The sequence below is a fragment of the Mustela putorius genome, unplaced genomic scaffold (genome assembly GCF_011764305.1).
Source record: "Mustela putorius furo isolate JIRA1106 unplaced genomic scaffold, ASM1176430v1.1 tig00000174_pilon_pilon_pilon, whole genome shotgun sequence".
Taxonomy (NCBI): domain Eukaryota; kingdom Metazoa; phylum Chordata; class Mammalia; order Carnivora; family Mustelidae; genus Mustela; species Mustela putorius.
In genome coordinates this window covers 798,197-816,547 of record NW_025421304.1, presented here as the reverse complement: position 1 = coordinate 816,547, position 18,351 = coordinate 798,197, and the positions used below count along the sequence as shown (strand labels likewise).

The window sequence follows — 18,351 nt, the reverse complement described above, 5'->3', positions numbered from 1 at the left end:
AAGCATTTGACAAAATCCAGCATCCATTCCTGATTAAAACGCTTCAAAGTATAGGGATAGAAGGAACATTCCTGAACTTCATCAAATCTATCTATTGAAAGACCCATAGCAAATATCATCCTCAATGGGAAAAAGCTTGCAGCCTTCCTGTTGAGATCAGGAATACGACAAGGATGCTCACTCTCACCACTCTTGTTCAACATAATATTAGAAGTCCTAGCAACAGCAATCAGACAACAAGGAGAAATAAAAGGTATCCAAATTGGCAATGATGAAGTCAAACTCTCTTTGCAGATGACATGATTCTTTATATGGAAAACCCAAAAGACTCCACCCCCAAACTACTAGAACTCATACAGCAATTCAGTAACGTGGCAGGATACTATGTACAGAAATCAGTGGCTTTCTTATACACTAACAATGAAAACACAGAAAGGGAAATTAGAGAATTGATTCCATTTACTATAGCACCAAGAACCACAAGATACCTGGGAACACTCATGAAAGAAATTGAAGAAGACACAAAAAGATGGAAGACCATTCCATGCTCTTGGATCGGAAGAATAAACATTGTTAAAATGTCTATACTGCCTCGAGCAATGTATACTTTTAATGCCATTCCGATCAAAATTCCACTGGTATTTTTCAAAGAGCTGGAGCAAATAATCCTAAAATTTGTATGGAACCAGAAGAGACCCCGAATTGCTCAGGAAATGTTGAAAACAAAAATAAAACTGGGGGCATCACATTACCTGATTTCAAGCTTTATTACAAAGCTGTGATCACCAAGACAGCATGGTACTGGCATAAAAACAGACACATAGACTAGTGGAACAGAGTAGAGAGCCCAAATATGGACCCTCAACTCTATGGTTCAATAATCTTCGACAAAACAGGAAAAAATATACAGTGGAAAAAAGACAGTCTCTTCAACAAATGGTGCTGGGAAAACTGGACAGCTATATGTAGAAGAATGAAACTGGACCATTCTCTTACACCATACACAAAGATAAACTCAAAATGGATAAAAGACCTCAGTGTGAGACAAGAATCCATCAGTATCCTAGAGGAGAACATAGGCAGTAATCTCTTCGATATCAGCCACAGCAGCTTCTTTCAAGATTTGTCTCCAAAGGCAAAGGAAACAAAAGCGAAAATAAACTTTTGGGACTTCATCAAAATCAAAAGCTTCTGCACAGCAAAGGAAACAGTCAAGAAAACAAAGAGGCAACCCACGGAATGGGAGAAGATAGTTGCAAATGACAGTACAGACAAAAGGTTGATATCCAGGATCTATAATGAACTCCTCAAACTCAACACACACAAAACAGACAATCATATCAAAAAATGTGCAGAAGATATGAACGGACACTTCTCCAATGAAGACATACAAATGGCTATCAGACACATGAAAAAATGTTCATCATCACTAGCCCTCAGGGAGATTCAAATTAAAACCAACAAACTTGTTTTAAAAAAATGTATGCCTTTAAGTAAAAATCAGGAAAAAAGAGTGATGGCTCTACTTCTATTCAACATTTATTTCAGATTATAAGCACTGCACTAAAACTAGAGTAAAACCATTGGAAAGCAACAGAAAATTGATTTGCTGATAATATGATTGTCTACTGGGAAACGACAAAATGTGGAAGTATTCTAAAGCTATTAAGAAAAGAAAATCAACAAAATAATATAAATTTTAAAAAGTTCAGGGACACCTGGGTGGCTCAGTTAGCATTTGGGTCATGATCCTAGTGTCATTGGAACGAGCCCCATGCCCAGCTCTCTGCTTAGCAGGGAGCCTGCTTCTCCCTCTCTGTCTGTCTGCTGGTCTGCCTGTTTGTGCTCTTTATCTCTGTCAAGTAAATAAGTAAAATCTTTAAAAAGGTAAAAAAAGAAAACCCAAAGTTCAACAACATTTATCTTTTGGAATGTTGCTAGCTTTGTTTTATTTTTTTCCTTTTTTAAAAAAAAAGATTTTATTTAGAGGGAGAGAGAGTGAACCTGAGTAGGGGAGGGTCAGAAGGAGAGGGAGAGATAATCTCAAGCACGTGCTTAACACGGATCCTGATGCAGGGCTTAATTTCATGACCCTGAGATCATGATCTGAGCTGATATCAAGAGTCAGTTGCTTAACTGACTGAGCTACCCAGATGCCCTGCTAGCTTATCTTTGAAAGGAATTATAAGGAGTGGGACAACTGGATCACTGCTTAAATGCTTCTGTAATTTCCTGGTTATTGCTAAATTCCCTTCCTTTGAGGTTGTGCATTTACTCCATCAGTATTTTACAACTATTTTCCAATAGGTCATCCAACAGAATACACTGGCAAACTTTTGGGTATTTTCCAATGACTTTGGTCTCTCACTGTAATTTTAATTAACATTTCTGTTATAGTGAGCAAAGTTGAGCATCTCCTTATATTCTTTAGTGTATTTGCATTTGTTTTTTTTTTTATTTTTAAAGATTTTATTTATTTATTTATTTATTTGACAGAGAGAGATCACAAGTAGGCAGAGAGGCAAGTGGAGAGAGAGAGGAGGAAGCAGGCTCCCTGCTGAGCAGAGAGCCCGATGTGGGACTGGATCCCAGGACCCTGAGATCATGACCTGAGCTGAAGGCAGCGGCTTAACCCACTGAGCCACCCAGGCGCCCTGCATTTGTTTTTCTATGAACTGTCCATTTATGTTGACCATTGTTCTATAGGAGTATTCATTTTCTGCTTATAAAGCTATTTTATATGTTTTTTAAAAATCTTTTCTTTGTAATATGTTCCAAATGCCTTTTCCTAGATTGTCACTTTTCTATTGCTAATGGTGTTTTCCCAATTAAAATAATTTTTTGTAGTTAAATATTATTCCCTTATTACCTATAAATTTGGTTATAGCTTGGTAAGTTTCTCTAACTCCTGAATTTTAGAAAAATCCAGGCGTCGTTACTTCTTAAATTATTTCAATTTTTACATTTTTTTTAAAGATTTTATTTACTTACATGAGAGAGAGACATAAAGAGATAGTGACAGAGAGCACGAGTGGGAAGGGGAGGGAGAAGCAAGGAGCCTGGATGCAGGGCTCGATCCCAGGACGCTGGGATCATGACCTGAGCTGAAGGCAGCGGCTTAACCAACTGAGCCACCCAGGCGTCCCTGGGTCAGTTTTTTTTTTTTTAAAGATTTTATTTATTTATTTGATAGAGAGAAATCACAAGTAGATGGAGAGGCAGACAGAGAGAGAGAGGGGAAGCAGGCTCCCTGCTGAGCAGAGAGCCCAATGTGGGACTCGACCCCAGGACCCTGAGATCATGACCTGAGCCGAAGGCAGCGGCTTAACCCACTGAGCCACCCAGGTGCCCCCTTGGGTCAGTTTTTATATGTCACAATTTTCACTGGATTTTCTCTCTATAATTTTGAAAGAATTGAAAGAAATTAGGAGGGCTTATATTTTCCCAAATGGACCTTAAAAGCCATATGAATCAACAAGGAAAACAATTAAAACTGCATATAACAGCCTATGCCTACAGCCTTATTTAGAGCTAGAGGTTACTATAAACTTCAGTTTTTATGTAAGTGGAGAAATATATATCCCAAACAGGCAGATCAACTCTGGTTTCTATCCTAGACTAAAGAGTTAGGGAGAGAAAAGCAAGGGATACATTGCAGTGTTGGGAAATGGATAAATTAATCCCATGAACATAGAGGTCCATCTTGAGTGGGAAAATGCTGACAACATGACTGATCCTATTAAACTGGAGCATTGCCTTTTGATTGAAAGGAAGATTCTTGAAAATGGTGAGTTGAAAGATGGCATTCTTAGGAAATGCCCACTCCTTGAGGAGAGGGAAGGCAACATAAAAAGAAAAGGCATGCCTTTAAGGATGATTGTGAAAGGGAAAAAGGAATCAAGTGTTGGAAACTAAATCCTTTTCAGAACCAAAAGAATGTCACAGATTCAGAAGTGACAGAATTTATGTAGCCAAGAGTTTGGCCTTGCCAAAGAGAGGTCTGGGCTTTTTACTACTTTTGGGAGGTAATCTCTGGGCCCTTGAAATGTGATACATTTGCTTGGAAGCCTTAGGTCACATATTATAATCTAACAATATGTTGTAGGGTGGGGACTGGCCACACCTGTATAGTGTTAGGGTAGTGGTTGGCCATGTGAGAAAGGACAACAGTGTTACAAAGCATGGGGGCTTTGGGTCACATGGTATCAATTGACCTGGACACAGATTAATAACGTGGTCAATTAAGGAGCCATTCCCACAGCTAGAGCTCTCATAAAAACTCAAAAATTGAGGCTCAGGTGACTTTGCATGGCTGGCAGTACTCTATGCATTTTATCACACATTGATGTCAGGAGAGAAGTACATCCTGACTCGATGAAAAAAGACATGGAAGTTCCATATTTGGTATTTCTCCCAATGTGTTTCTTCTTTAAGTTGATTTTAATTTGTATCTTTTTTTCCTATAATAAACTGTAACTGTGAGCACAGTAGCTTCCAGTGAGTTCTGAGTACTAGTGAATTTTGAGCTTGAGAGTGGTTTTAAACTCTCAGTGTCAGTTGGCTTTAGTTGGTTTGGGGAGCTTATCGTTTATGTCACGGTTGAGGGTAGTTTTCGGAGGAATTGTACTCTCTAACTTTGTAGTTAGTCAAAAACTCCTACAAAATCTTACTCCCAAAAAAGAGTCTGTTACTAAGAACATTGCACATCACAGTATCAAAGAAGAAAATGCCCTTGAACTGGGATTTCTACTAAGTTACCCCAAATCGCACATACTTCTCTAATGACATTATATCCTGGTGCAGAAAAAAATCTAAGACTTAAAACAATTAACAGAAAATAGTAGGAAATATATATATAAGCAAAACAGTCAGACAACAAAAAGAAATAAAAGATATCCAAATCGGCAAAGAAAAAGTCAAATTTTCACCCTTTGCAGACAACATGATACTCTATGTAGAAAACCCAAAAGACTCCAACAAAAAATTGCTAGAACTGATACAGGAGTTCGGCAGAGTTGCAGGATATAAAATCAACACACAGAAGTCTGCTACATTTTGATACACTAACAGTGGAGCAGCAGAAAGAGAAATCAAGGAATTGATCCCGTTTACAATTGCACCAGAAATAATAAGATACCAAGAAATAAGCCCAACCAAGGAGGTAAAAGATCTGTACTCTGAAAGCTGTAGAACACTTATGAAGGAAATTGAGGGAGACATAAAGAGATGGAAAAATGTTCCATGCTCATGGATTGGAAGAACGAATATTGTTAGAATGTCTATTCTACCCAAAGCAATCTACACATTTAATATATTCCCTATCAAAATATCATCAGCATTTCTCACAGAGCTGGAACAAACAATCCTAAAATTTGTATGGAATCAGAAAAGACCCCAAATAGCCAAAGTAATGCTGAAAAGGAGAACCAGATCTGGAGGCATCACAATTCTGGGCTTCAAGCTGTATTACAAAGCTGTAATCATCAAGGTGGCATGGTACTGGCACAAAAACAGACACATGGGACCAGTGGAACAGAATAGAGAACCCAGAGATGGACCCTCAAGTCTATGGCCAGCTAATTTTTGACAAAGCAGGAGAGAATATCCAATGGGAAAAAGTCCCTTCAACAAATAGTGTTGGGAAAATGGGACAGCCACATGCATAAGAATGAAACCGGACCACTTTCTCGCACCACATACGAAGATTAATTCAAAATGGATGAAAGATGTAAATGTGAGACAAGAATCCATCAAAATCCTAGAGCAGAACACAGACAGTAACCCTTTGGACATTGGCTCTAGCAATTTCTTACTAGATAGGTCTCCTGAGTCAAAGGAAACAAAAGCATAAATGAACTGTTGGGACTTCATCAAAATAAAACTTCTGCACAGCAAAGGAAACAATCAACAAAGTAAAAGGCAGCTTATGGAGCAGAAGATATTTGCAAATGACATATCTAGGGTTAGTATCCAAAATCTTTGAAGAACTTAACCAAACTCAACACCCAAAAAACAAATAATCCAGTTAAGAAATGGGGAGAAGACATGAATAGACCACTTTTTCAAGGAAGACACCCAGATGGCTAATAGACACATGAAAAGATGTTCAGCATCACTCATCATCAGGGAAATACAAATCAAAACTACAATGAGATATCGCCTCACACCAGCTGGAATGGCTATACTTGACAATGCAAGAAACAACAGGTGTTGGGCAAGGATGAGAAAAAAGGGGAACCCTTTTATACTGTTGGTGGGTGCAAACTGGTGTAACCACTCTGGAAAACAGTATTGAGATTCGTCAAAAAGTTAAAGATAGAGCTACTCTATGACCCAGCAATTGCACTATTACGTATTTACCCAAAGGATACAAAAATGCTGGGGTGCCTGGGTGGCTCAGTGGGTTAAAGCCTCTGCTTTTGGCTCAGGTCGTGATCCCAGGGATCCTGAGATCCAGCCCCACATTGGGCTCTTGGCTCGGTGGGAATCCTGCTTCCTCCTCTCTCTCTGTCTGCCTCTCTGCCTACTTGTGATCTCTGTCTGTCAAATAAATAAATAAAATCTTTAAAAAAAAAAACCTACAAAAATACTGATCCAAAGAAAGGGATACACGCATCTGATGTTTATTGCAGCATTATCAACAGCACCCAAATTATGGAAAGGACCAAAATGTCCATTGATTGATGAATGGATAAAGAAGATGTGGTATATATATCCAGTGGAATATTTCTCATTCATAAAAATGAATGAAATCTTGCCATTTGCAATGACACCGGTGGAGCTGATAGTATTAGGCTAATTGAAGTAAGTCAGTCAGAGAAAGACAATACCATATTTCACTCATATGGAATTTAAGAAACAAAATAGATGAACATAGGAGAAAAAGTGGAAAAGGGGGCTAACTGGAAAACAGATCGTTCACTATAGAGAACAAACTGATGGTTACTGGAGGGAAGATAGGTGGGAGGATGGGTTAAATGAGTGATGGGTATTGAGGGCATTTGTTGTGATGAACACTGGGTTTTGTATGTAAGTTACAAAATATGAAATTCTATACCTGAAACTAATATTATACTATATGTTAATTAACTGGAATTTAAATAAAAACTTGAAGGAAAAAAAAAGCTAAAACCTTGGAAACAAAGATCTCCATTACCTAGGTTAGATAATGGTTTCTTTTATATGACACCAAAAGCACAAGCAACCAAAGGAACAAAAATTATATAAATCGGATTTTAGCAAATTTAAAAACTTTTGAGCTTCAGAAGACACGATGAAATAAGTGAGATTACCATCCACAAAATGGGACCAAAATGTGCATGCAGATTATATGTTCAATTAAGGAAGTATATTTTAGGATATAGGATTTAGTGTAACTTAGGATATATGAGGAATTATTACAAAGCAACAATTAAAAAGACAACCAGATTTTCAAAATGAGTAATTTGAAAACATATTTTTCCAAAGAAGGGATAGAAATGGTTAATTTCATCAGGGAAATGCAAATCAAAATCACAGTGATATACCACTTCAAATTTACAAGAATGACTATAACCCCAAAAGGTGGTGAGAATGTGGGAAAATTGGAACTTTGACAGATTTTTGCTGGAATTGTAAGATGATGCAGGTGTTTTGGAACAGAATTGGGAAGTTCCTGAAAATGTTAAACATAGAGTTACCATATGATGCCACAAATCCATTTCTAGGTATATCTAAGAGAAATGAAATATATGTCGACACAAAAACACATAGCTAAATGTTCTCAATAGCATTACTTATAGTAACAAAAGATGTAAACAGCGCAGATGTGCATCAACTGATGAATGGGAGGAAAAGATCCATACACTGGAATGTTATTTGGCAATATGTAGGCATGAAGTTCTGATGCTTGCTGAAACATAGATGAACCTTGAAACATTATTGTATGTGAAAGAAGCCAGTCACAAAAGACACATACTGTATAGTTTCATTTATACAAAATGTGTAGAATAGGCAAATCTATAGATGCCAAGAGTAGATTAGATTAGTAGATTGTGGTTTGCAGGATCTGGGGAAATGAGAATGGAATAATAGCTAATGCTTATGGGCTTTATTTTTGGATAATGAAAGTATTCTAAAATTAGATAGTGGTGATGGTGGCACATTTCTGTGAATATATTAAAAACCATTCACTTTTATTTTTAAGAGTATGAATTTATGAAATGTGAATTTTAGGTTAGTAAGTTGTTAGAAAAAGAAATGAAGATGCTAGAGCTGGTGGGGGTAGAGAATCGTGGTGGTGGTGGTGGTGGTAGTTAAATTCATAGACCTGTTTGCTAATCAATTAAATGTTAATGTGATTAAGGCATTGAGCACATGATATGCTTGGTGGAAATTATTTCTTGTATAGCTACTTTCTTTTTTTTTTTTTAAGATTTTATTTATTTATTTGAGAGAGAGACAGTGAGAGAGAGCATGAGCGAGAAGGTCAGAGAGCGAAGCAGACTCCCCATGGAGTTGGGAGTCTGATGCGGGACTCGATTCCGGGACTGTGGGATCATGATCTGAGCCGAAGGCAGTTGTCCAACCAACTGAGCTACCCAGGTGTCCCTTATAGCTACTTTCTTAAACCATCTTTAGCTGGACATTTAGAGACAGAATGATGTTAAACGGAGTTCTAAAATTTAGCTAAGGCCATGATTCAGTGCAATAGGCAGTTGTTTTCTGTTAGAAAGTGCTTTGGACTTGTTCCTTTGTTACTGGGTAAGTGTAATGAGATTTTATGTGGCCTAAATGAAGCCTGTGTTTTGCATTCACCATGCTTTCTTGCATTGGAATGTGAGAAGGAGTCAGGAAAGCACCTGAGCTATATAGTATGTTGAGACTGGGAGAAAGAGGCAGATCTTAGTAATTAGAAAGTGTTTTTCCTAGGAATTGGCCTGTATAGATACAAATGATTTCAAAGCCTGAGGGCCCCATCAGTGTCCTTTAGGTGGGTACTACTTGGGTGAATTTGGATCAGGGTCCTCTAGGTTATAAAAGATGAACTGCTAAGGCCAGGTCAGGAAATCCTAACAACATCATGGGGATTTGGTACTGGTTTAGCATAAATTAATTCTTCTACATTTCTGTTTTCTGGAATTGGGGAAGGGGTGATGATCGTTTAGGCTTCTGCAGATTTCAGTATATATTTTGGGGTGTGGAAGGGTCCAGGCATCATGAGAAGAGGTGATACTTAACTTAGTCACTTAGAAGTAGGCCTCTTTTCATGGTTTCCTTTTTCTCCCTGTCTTCTCAGGACTGCACTTCTCCGTGAGGAGAAGCCAGAGGAGGACTCATAAGTTGCAGTTCTAAGACATGCCTTGTGTGAGTTCATGTTTCTTCTTCCCCTTTATATCAGACAGTCATTGTTTTCTAGGATATGAATGGTCAGTGTTCTTATTTACAGACTTTCTGCTTCACCATGTGTTTCTTCTCCCGCTCACTCTTATTCTAGTGAATGATGGGAATGAGTTCCAGGTCTTTCTTAACTGCCCTTCTCTTCTCTAATAGTGTTTTAGGGATCCATTTGCAAATCATGAAATGTATTTGAGGAAAGTGTAGAACCTCTCCTGTCAGAATGTGGTTTGATGAGATGGTACTACACAGAGGGAGAAGGAGAAATAGGCTTTCTCCTGAGTAGGGAGTGTGACATGGGGCTCAATCCCAGGACCCCAGGATCATGACCTGAGCTGAAGGCAGATGTTTAACTGACTGAGCCACCCAGGCACCCACTTCTTTAAAAGGACGGGGAGGAAGGAACTTTCAGTTTATTTGAGGATTTGCATGTGTTTTATGCTAACACACATTATTTCATTTAATCATAAAACTATATTTACCTGGCTTTTGTTCATTCCCTTTGCTGTTCCCAAGAGGCTATGTGATAGAGTAATAGGAATGTTCAAGAATAGTTTAGGTGCTCTGTATTTCCCACTTACTTCCCTTCTTTTACCTACCCACATTGCAAGCTTCTGTCTTCAACATATTTTTCACTGTTTTGGACCCTGTATGTAATACTTTTCTCCTCCTCTTATTACTGTGTGTTGTGTATGTGTTGTGTGTTCATTACTTTTAAATAATATTTCTTTATTTTGCCATTAACACCTGGACTTGTCATTTCAGAGATTGGTGTTGTTCAAAGATGTGGCCGTAGACTTTTCCCAGGAGGAGTGGGAGTGCCTGGACTTGGAACAAAAGGACTTGTACAGAGATGTGATGTTAGAAAACTATAGCAACCTGGTCTCACTGGGTGAGTTTGGTCCCAATAATTCGACTTCAGTCTTTGTGAAATTTAGGAACTATTTCAAGTACCTAGCTGAATTTCACCCAAGTTATTTGTGGCTTATAGACTTTAAAGTGGACAGCTCCATTGAGTACCTTTATCTTCTCTATTCTTCAAATATCCTTCCTCTGAATTTTTAAAAAAAGATTACATATTCATGGGGTGCCTGGGGGTGCTCAGTGGGTTAAAGCTTCTGCCTTCAGTTCAGGTCATGATCCCTGGGTCCTGGGATCGAGCCCCAGATTGGGCTCTCTGCTCAGCGGGGAGCCTGCTTCCTACTCTCTGCCTGTCTCTCAGCCTACTTGTGATCGCTGTCAAATAAATAAATAAATAAATCTTAAAAAAAAAAAAAAGATGATGTGTTTATTTATTTGAGCGTGAGAGAGTGACAGAGAGAGCATGTGAACGCACAAGGTGAGGGGAGGGGCAAAGGGAGAGGAAGAAGCACACTCTTCACTAAGTAAGGAGCCCAGTGCCCGGCTTGATCCCAAGACCCTGAAATCGTGACCTCAGCTAAAGGCCAGTGCTTAACCCACTGAGCCACCAAGGTGCCCCATTCTCTGAATCTTTCTGTAATTGACCTTCTTACTTCTTGAAAAATGGACTCAATTTTAATTCTGGGAAAGCATGGTATAATTATATCTTTTTCCATTCTTATAAGCAGGATTTTCCATTTCTAAAGCAGATGTGCTTTCCTTATTGAAGCAAGGGAAAGAGCCCTGGAAGGTTGTGCAGGATGTGTCAAGAAATCAGAGTTCAGGTGAGTAAGAGATGATTAAACAAGGGGAGGCCATTGTGGAGAACAGTCAAATCGCTTAATTTGTTGGCTACAGCTTTGAGATAGTAGCTGAGAAGTTCTCCTCAAAGACCAGAACAAGACCTGTGGAGTAGAAGCTTAAAGGAATACTGGAAGGCAAAATAACTTTAGCATCAGTTACCAAAGGAAACTCCTTCTTTACCCCATTTACCACTTCCTTGTTTTTCTTTCACATTCCCTTATATTTTCAAATAGGGAATAGTCCTCCTTCTCCAGTGATAACAATTTTACTTATATTTTTGATCCAGTGAGTGAGGGATAATAAAAGTTGAAAATGAAGGCCACCTGGGTGGCTCAGTTAGTTGGGCCACTGCCTTCGGCTCTGGTCATGATCTCAGAGTACTGGTATCAAGGCCTGCACTGGGCTCCCAATTCGTGGGAAGTTGGCTTCTCCCTCTGACCTTCTCTCTGCACATGCTCTCTCTCACTCACTCTCTCTTTCAAACAAATAAAATCTTTTAAAAAAAAAAGTTGAAAATGAAGAGGTGGGGCTAGGTCATGTAGGGACATGTATGCCGTGACAAAAGAATTAGGATTACATTGAAACTACAGTAGCGATTGGCTGATTTCAAGCAGGAGAGTGATGTGGTTAAACTTGTTATTTTCAAAGACAACTCTGGATACTGTATAGAAAATAAAATGGGAACGAGAGTGAAACAGAAAGACCTACCTTAGATATCTCTCCCCTTTCTCATTAGACTCCAGCCACAGGAGCCTTCATTTATTATCTCAGATACATCTAGAATCTATATATCCAGTACATGTGCTCCACCCTCTTACATCACTCACTCTGTCTGGAATGCCCTACTCATTTGACTAACTGCTCTGCTTCTTTGGGTTTCAGCCTGTATATCTCATTGCATCCTGAGAAATCTTTCTTGATCTCATTCTCAGTAATGATCTTTTAGGTTTTCTTACAGTAATTTCTGAGCTATAATCGAATAATAGTAATCCTTGTAAGACCATTCCTCTTTGGCCGCAACACCTGTAAAGGAGATCTGCAGAAATCAGTGTGCCTCTGATTTAAGTGAGCCTTCAAAATCCCATGTGCTCTTGGTAAAATATGTCTTCCGTATTAAAAAAAAAAATTGTGCTTGATGTTACACTTTCCATTCCATTACTCTGCTCTCCTTGATAGCCATGAATAAGCTATACTTCTTCACCTCCCACTCTTCCTTGCCTCTTTCATCTACAGGTATAGCCATTGCTGGATGTCTTTTCTCGTCCTCGCTAGACAGTTTTATAACACGCCCAAGAAATTATTATTTTTTTTTACAAATATTGTAATTTTTTATTTAAAAAAATTAGATTGTAATGCATTTCATACTTTAGATATAGAAGAATCCCTTTGATCTCTAGTTGATGCCAGACTCATTTAATAAATTTGGTATCTCTTAGTCTAATTTTTTAAAAAAGATTTTTAAGATTTTAAGATTTTTAAAAAATATTTTTATTATTTATGTATTTGTCAGAGAGAGAGAGAGCACAAGTAGTCAAAGTGGAAGGCAGAGAGAAGCATGTTCCCAACTAAGCAAGGAGCCCGATATGGGACTTGATCCCAGGACCCTGGGATCATGACCTGAGACAAATTAAGCAGTGGCTTAACCAACTGAACCATCCGGACATCCCAACTTAATCTAGTTTTTTATATGGATTGCCATCTCTTTACTTCTTGTTCTACCACACTGGGCCAACTCAAACTTCTTCAGTTGAAAGGAGAATACAAACATCAGGTTCCAAATTTGCTCTGGCTCCTTTCAGGGAGCTTTAGGGGAAGCCAGTGTTCTTATTTACAGAATTTTCATTTAGTCAGTATTGCTAACATTTAAAAAAGCAGCCACATAAATTTTAAAAATCTTTTTGAATAGTGAAATACACAGGAAAGTGTGTAAAACATGTGTATAGTTCAATGGATAACCACCCATTACAAGAAAGAGAACATTGCCAGGACTCCAGAAATACCCTATGAATATATATATATGACCTATGTATTCATTTCAAAAAGTATTGTTTAATTTTGTCTGTTTTTTAGAATTTTGGTGAGTGACATCATATTGTACATATTCTTTTGTGTAGTGCTCCTTTCATTCATTGTTATATTTGTGAGAGCTGCATTCATAGCTCCAGTTCATTTATTTTTGTAAGAATTCCGTTGTTTGAGTAGACCAAAATTAACTCTTGGTTATTAACTTTCAGTATATTCTTGATTAAAATTTGGGTCATTTTTAATTTGGCTATTAGGGTAATGTGACACATGTCACTTGACATATTTACTCTTATACCTGAGTGTGAGGTTCTCTGGGATTCTATCTGAGAATAAAAGTGCCAGGTCAAAAGATATGGATATTCTTGATTTTACTAGATAATGCCAAGCTATGTTCCAAAGTAATTGTACCTGTGTACACGCCTATCAATAGTATATGAGAATTTGGTTGCACCACATCCTTGAGTGCAGATTTAAAAATTTTTGCGACTCTAGTGGGTTTGTATCGGCCATTGAAATTCTGTTTCCATCTCTTTGATTACTAATGAGTTTGTGTGTGTGTGTGTGTATGTGTATTGTGTATGTATATATACATATACGTGCACCATTTAGAACTTTTCTTTTATAGATTCCTGTTCATGTCTTTGGCTTATTTTTCTATTGGTTTGTTATTTTTTCTCTTCTGGTTAGTGGGTTTTTTGGTATACTGTAGTTACTATATTTGTGTTTTAGGTGTCTTTTGCTGTGTGGCTTGGCTTTTCACTCTTTTTCTAGAACTTTAGATGAATAAAAGCTCCTAGTTTTAAAGTAGTAGAATTGTTAATCTTTTACTTTATGATGGGTATTTTTTGTGAGCTATTACAAAATATCCTTCTGGGAGCATCTGGGTGGCTCAATTGGTTGAGCATCTGACTTTTGATTTCAGCTCAGGTCACGATTTCAGGGTCATGAGATTGAGCCCTGTGCCTGGCTTCATGCTGAGCATGGAACCTGCTTAAGATTCTGTCTCTTTCCCATAGCCCAGCTAGCTCTCTCTCTCTCTCTCACAAAAAAAAAAAAAAAAAAATTCTCTGTACCTTTCATTCATGAATATATTCTTCTATACAAGTATTTTTAAAAAGATTTTTAGTGTTGCCTTCCACATTGAGGTTTTTATCCTACCTATACTTGATTTCTCTCATGATCTTCAAATAGGGGTCCAGTTTCTTATAGTTGTTTTCACAAGATTAATTGTAAAGCTTATTTTCTCCCTTACTAAATTGCTGCTTTTATGAAATACAATTTTCTTTTTTTATATGTGGGCATATTTTTGTACTTTCTATATTTAAACTTTGTGATAATACCACATTATTTTAATTATACTTGTTTTTTTTTTTAAAGATTTTTTATTTATTTATTTGACAGAGACAGATCACAAGTAGATGGAGAGGCAGGTAGAGAGAGAGAGAGAGGGAAGCAGGCTCCCCGCTGAGCAGAGAGCCCGATGCGGGACTCGATCCCAGGACCCTGAGATCATGACCTGAGCCGAAGGCAGCGGCTTAACCCACTGAGCCACCCAGGCGCCCAATTATACTTGCTTTTAATGCATCTTGCTACCTAGTGGAGAAAATATTTTCATCTTCTCTTTAAGAATGGCATGACTATTCATGGTCTTATGTCTTTCTAATTAGCTTGACAGCCCTCTCTTCTCAGATAGGTTGGAATTTTTATTAAGATTGCATTGAATTTATAGATCATTTGGGGAGAAAACTGACATGTTTACAGTATTAAGTTTTCTCATTATGTTTCCTAATAATGTCTTGATCACAGAGTTGTAGATAAAGTAGAAGTGGCCATTGTTGCACCTCCCCAGTTCCTGCAAGTCCCTCCCCTTCTGGCTAAAGTGACTTGCAGTGGATTTAAAGGGCTGGCATTCCTTTTCTCAACATGTTCATTTTTCTTTTTTCCCATTCAGGAGCCAGATGTTAAAGACTAGGACATTCAAAAACAACTACATATATAGGAAAGTTAGAAAGTGACCATGCATACTCAGGGAAAGGCTCAAAAAAGACCTGAGAAGACCTGAAGTTTATATCCAAGGGTGGTTCTCAGCTCAGAAGCCTACAATGATCAAAACAACAAAAACAGTAACAAAAATTAGCAAACCCTGAGGAAGGGGAGAGACTCTGATTTCTAGAGTTAACACATTATTATTAGAATTATATAAAATGTCCAGTGTTCTAGCAAAAAATCATAAGTTATAAGAAATAAGGAAAATATGGCCCATGAAAGGAAAAAAATTAAACCAACAGAAACTGTTCCTTAAAAAGACCTGATGATATATATGCTAGACATAGAGATTAAAACAACAGTCTTAGAGATAGCCAACTAAAGGAGTGTATGAAGAAAGTTACTAAAACTATACATGAACAGAATGGAAATATCAATAAAGCAATAGAAAACCTAAGAAGATGCCAAAAAGAAATTCTGGAGCTAAAAAGTACAAAAATCTAAATGAAAAATTCACTTGAGGGATTCAATGAGGGGTTTGAGCCAGCAGAAACAATCAGTGAACTTGAAGATAGGCTAGGGAATTATATAGTCTGAGGATTGAAAGAAGAAAGGTTCAAGAGAAGTAAATAGAGCTTAAGGGACCTTTGGGACATTATGAAGGAGCCAAACATATGCATTGTGGGAGTCCCAGAAAAAGAGATAATATTTGAAGAAATAGCTGAAAAACTTTCCAAATTTTATGAAAGGCCAACATACAAGAAGCTCAACAAACTTAACGTAGGGAGAATTCAGAGACCCACATCAAGACACATTCTAATCAAACACATTCTAATTCAAATGTCAATTCTAAAACACATTCTAATTCAAATGTCAAAGATGAAGAATCTTGAAAGCAATAAGAGAGTAGCAACTAATTACACACAAGTGATCCTCAATGAGATGACGAGATCTCATCAGAAACATTAGATATCAGAAGGTAGTGGGATTATATATTTAGAATGCCAAAAGACAAAAAACTGTCAACCAAGAATTCTATATCCAGGAAAAGTGTGCTTCAAAAGTGAGGAAAAATTAAGTCATTTTCAGATAAAAGCTGAGGGCATTTGTGACCACTATACCTGATCTGCAAGAACTGTTTATGGAAGGACACTTGACAATAGCTAGAAGCCATATAGAGAAATAAAGAACAAAGGTAAATATATGGGCAATTATAAAAGCTTTTATTGTAACAGTTGTTTGTAACTACTTTTTGTCTTCTGTATGATTTAAAAGACCAACACAATTAGTGAAAGCAACCCACAGTTATTAGTCTAAAAGCTAGTATTTATTCTAACTTGGTTTGTAGCTCCAAATCACGTTTTCTGTGTACTTTAAATGACTAATGCATTCAGAGGCAGTTTGTTTTTTAGCACAAATGTATGAAGATGTGATTTTGTGACATTGACAATCACAGGGGCGAGGACTGAGATGTAAAGGAGTAAAGTATTTGTATATCACTGAAATTAAGCTGGCATAAATTTAAATTAGTGTTACAACTTTAAAGCATGTATTTATAATTTTATAACTTTAGTGTTAGTAAATGTAACACCCCCACCAGTAATAACAAGAAAATAGCTGTACATAAAAATATATACTGTCAACCCTTGAGCAAACTGTTTAAACTGTGCAGATCCATTTATACATGGATTTTTTACAGTACAGTACTATAAATATATTTTCTCTCCCTTATGGTTTTCTTAATACATTTTTTTTCTCTAGCTTGCTTTATTGTAAAAATAGAGTATATAGTATAATATGAAATTATGTGTTAATTAGCTGTTTATGTTATCCTTGAGCTTTTGGTTAATGGTAGGCTGTTAAGTTTTGGGGTTGTCAAGAATAATACGCATATTTTTGACTGCATGGGACCCTTTAACTCCTTTATTGTTCAAGGGTCAACTGTACATAAAAGGATATGAGAAAGGAATTTAAACATTGTTCTACAAAAATCAACTAAAAGAAGTGAAAATAACGAAAAGAAGACAGTAGTAATGCAGGAAAGGAGAGACAAACTTGACTTCCTATAAACTATGGTAATCAAATGGCATCATAGTATTGGTGAAAGAATAAATATGTCCAGGGAACTGAATAGAAACCCTAGAAATGGACCTACACAAATATACTCAGGTGATCCTTGAAAATGAGCAAAGGTAATCCAATGGAGAAATGATAGTCTTTTTCATAAGGAACATACACACATTAAAAAAAAATCTAGATATGATGTTACAGCTTTCACAGAAGTGAATTCAAAATAGATCATAGTCCTTAATGTAAAAATGCAAAATTATAAAACTTTTAGAAGATAACAGAGGGAAAAATCTAGGTGATGTTGGGCTCAGAATGAGTTTTCATATAAACACCAAAAATATAATCATGAACAAAAAAGTTGAAAATTGGTTTTCATTAAATTAAAAACTTCTGTTGAGTGAAAGACAGTTAAGAGAATGAAAAGACAAGCAATGGACTGGGAGAAAATTCTTTGTAAAACAAATGTCTGATAAAGGACTTACAGATAAAATATACAAAGAACTCTTAAAACTCAAGAATAACAAAACAACCCAATTTAGATGTGGCCACGAGATCTGAACAGATGCCTCACTAGAGAAGATAAACTCATGGTAAATAAGTATATGAAAAGTGGCTCAGTGTTGTATGTCATGAGGGTATTACAAATTTAAACAACCATGAGACATAACTACATATTCCTTAGAATGACTAAAATCCAGAACACTGACAGCTTCGAATGCTATCAAGAATGTGGGCAACAGGAGCTCTCTTTCATTGTTGGTGAAAATGCAAAATGATAACAGCTACTTTGTGTGTTTGTATGTTGGTTTTTTTTTTTTTTTTTTTTTAAAGATTTTATTTATTTGTCAGAGAGAGAGAGGGAGAGAGCGAGCACAGGCAGACGGAATGGCAGCAGAGGCAGAGGGAGAAGCAGGCTCCCTGCTGAGCAAGGAGCCCGATGTAGGACTCGATCCCAGGACGCTGGGATCATGACCTGAGCCGAAGGCAGCTGCTTAACCAACTGAGCCACCCAGGCGTCCCTGTATGTTGGTTTTGTTTTAGAGAGAAAGAGTGTGAGTGGGGGTGGGGGAAAAGAGGCAGGGGAAAACAATCTGAAGCAAAGTCCACAATAAGTGCCAAGCCCAATGTGGTGCTTGATCTCATGACACTGAGATCATGACCTGAGCTGAAAGCAAGAGTCAGACACATAAC

General features: G+C 37.3%; 1 protein-coding gene across 3 annotated transcripts in view; it reads left to right on the top strand.

Annotated features, from left to right (window-relative positions):
* Positions 1-18,351, top strand: part of LOC101688321 (zinc finger protein 420) — a 95,428-nt gene that overhangs the window by 7,912 nt on the left and 69,165 nt on the right. Inside the window, exons 2-4 of one of the 3 annotated variants that reach the window (XM_045076529.1) lie at positions 9,278-9,345; positions 10,141-10,267; positions 10,962-11,060. In XM_045076529.1, coding sequence (XP_044932464.1) covers positions 9,337-9,345; positions 10,141-10,267; positions 10,962-11,060 — 235 coding nt within the window. In that variant the 5' untranslated portion in view covers positions 9,278-9,336. Of the gene's footprint in view, positions 1-9,277; positions 9,346-10,140; positions 10,268-10,961; positions 11,061-18,351 lie in introns of those variants that run through there. The other 2 variants (XM_045076527.1, XM_045076528.1) reach the window with 2 other exon arrangements.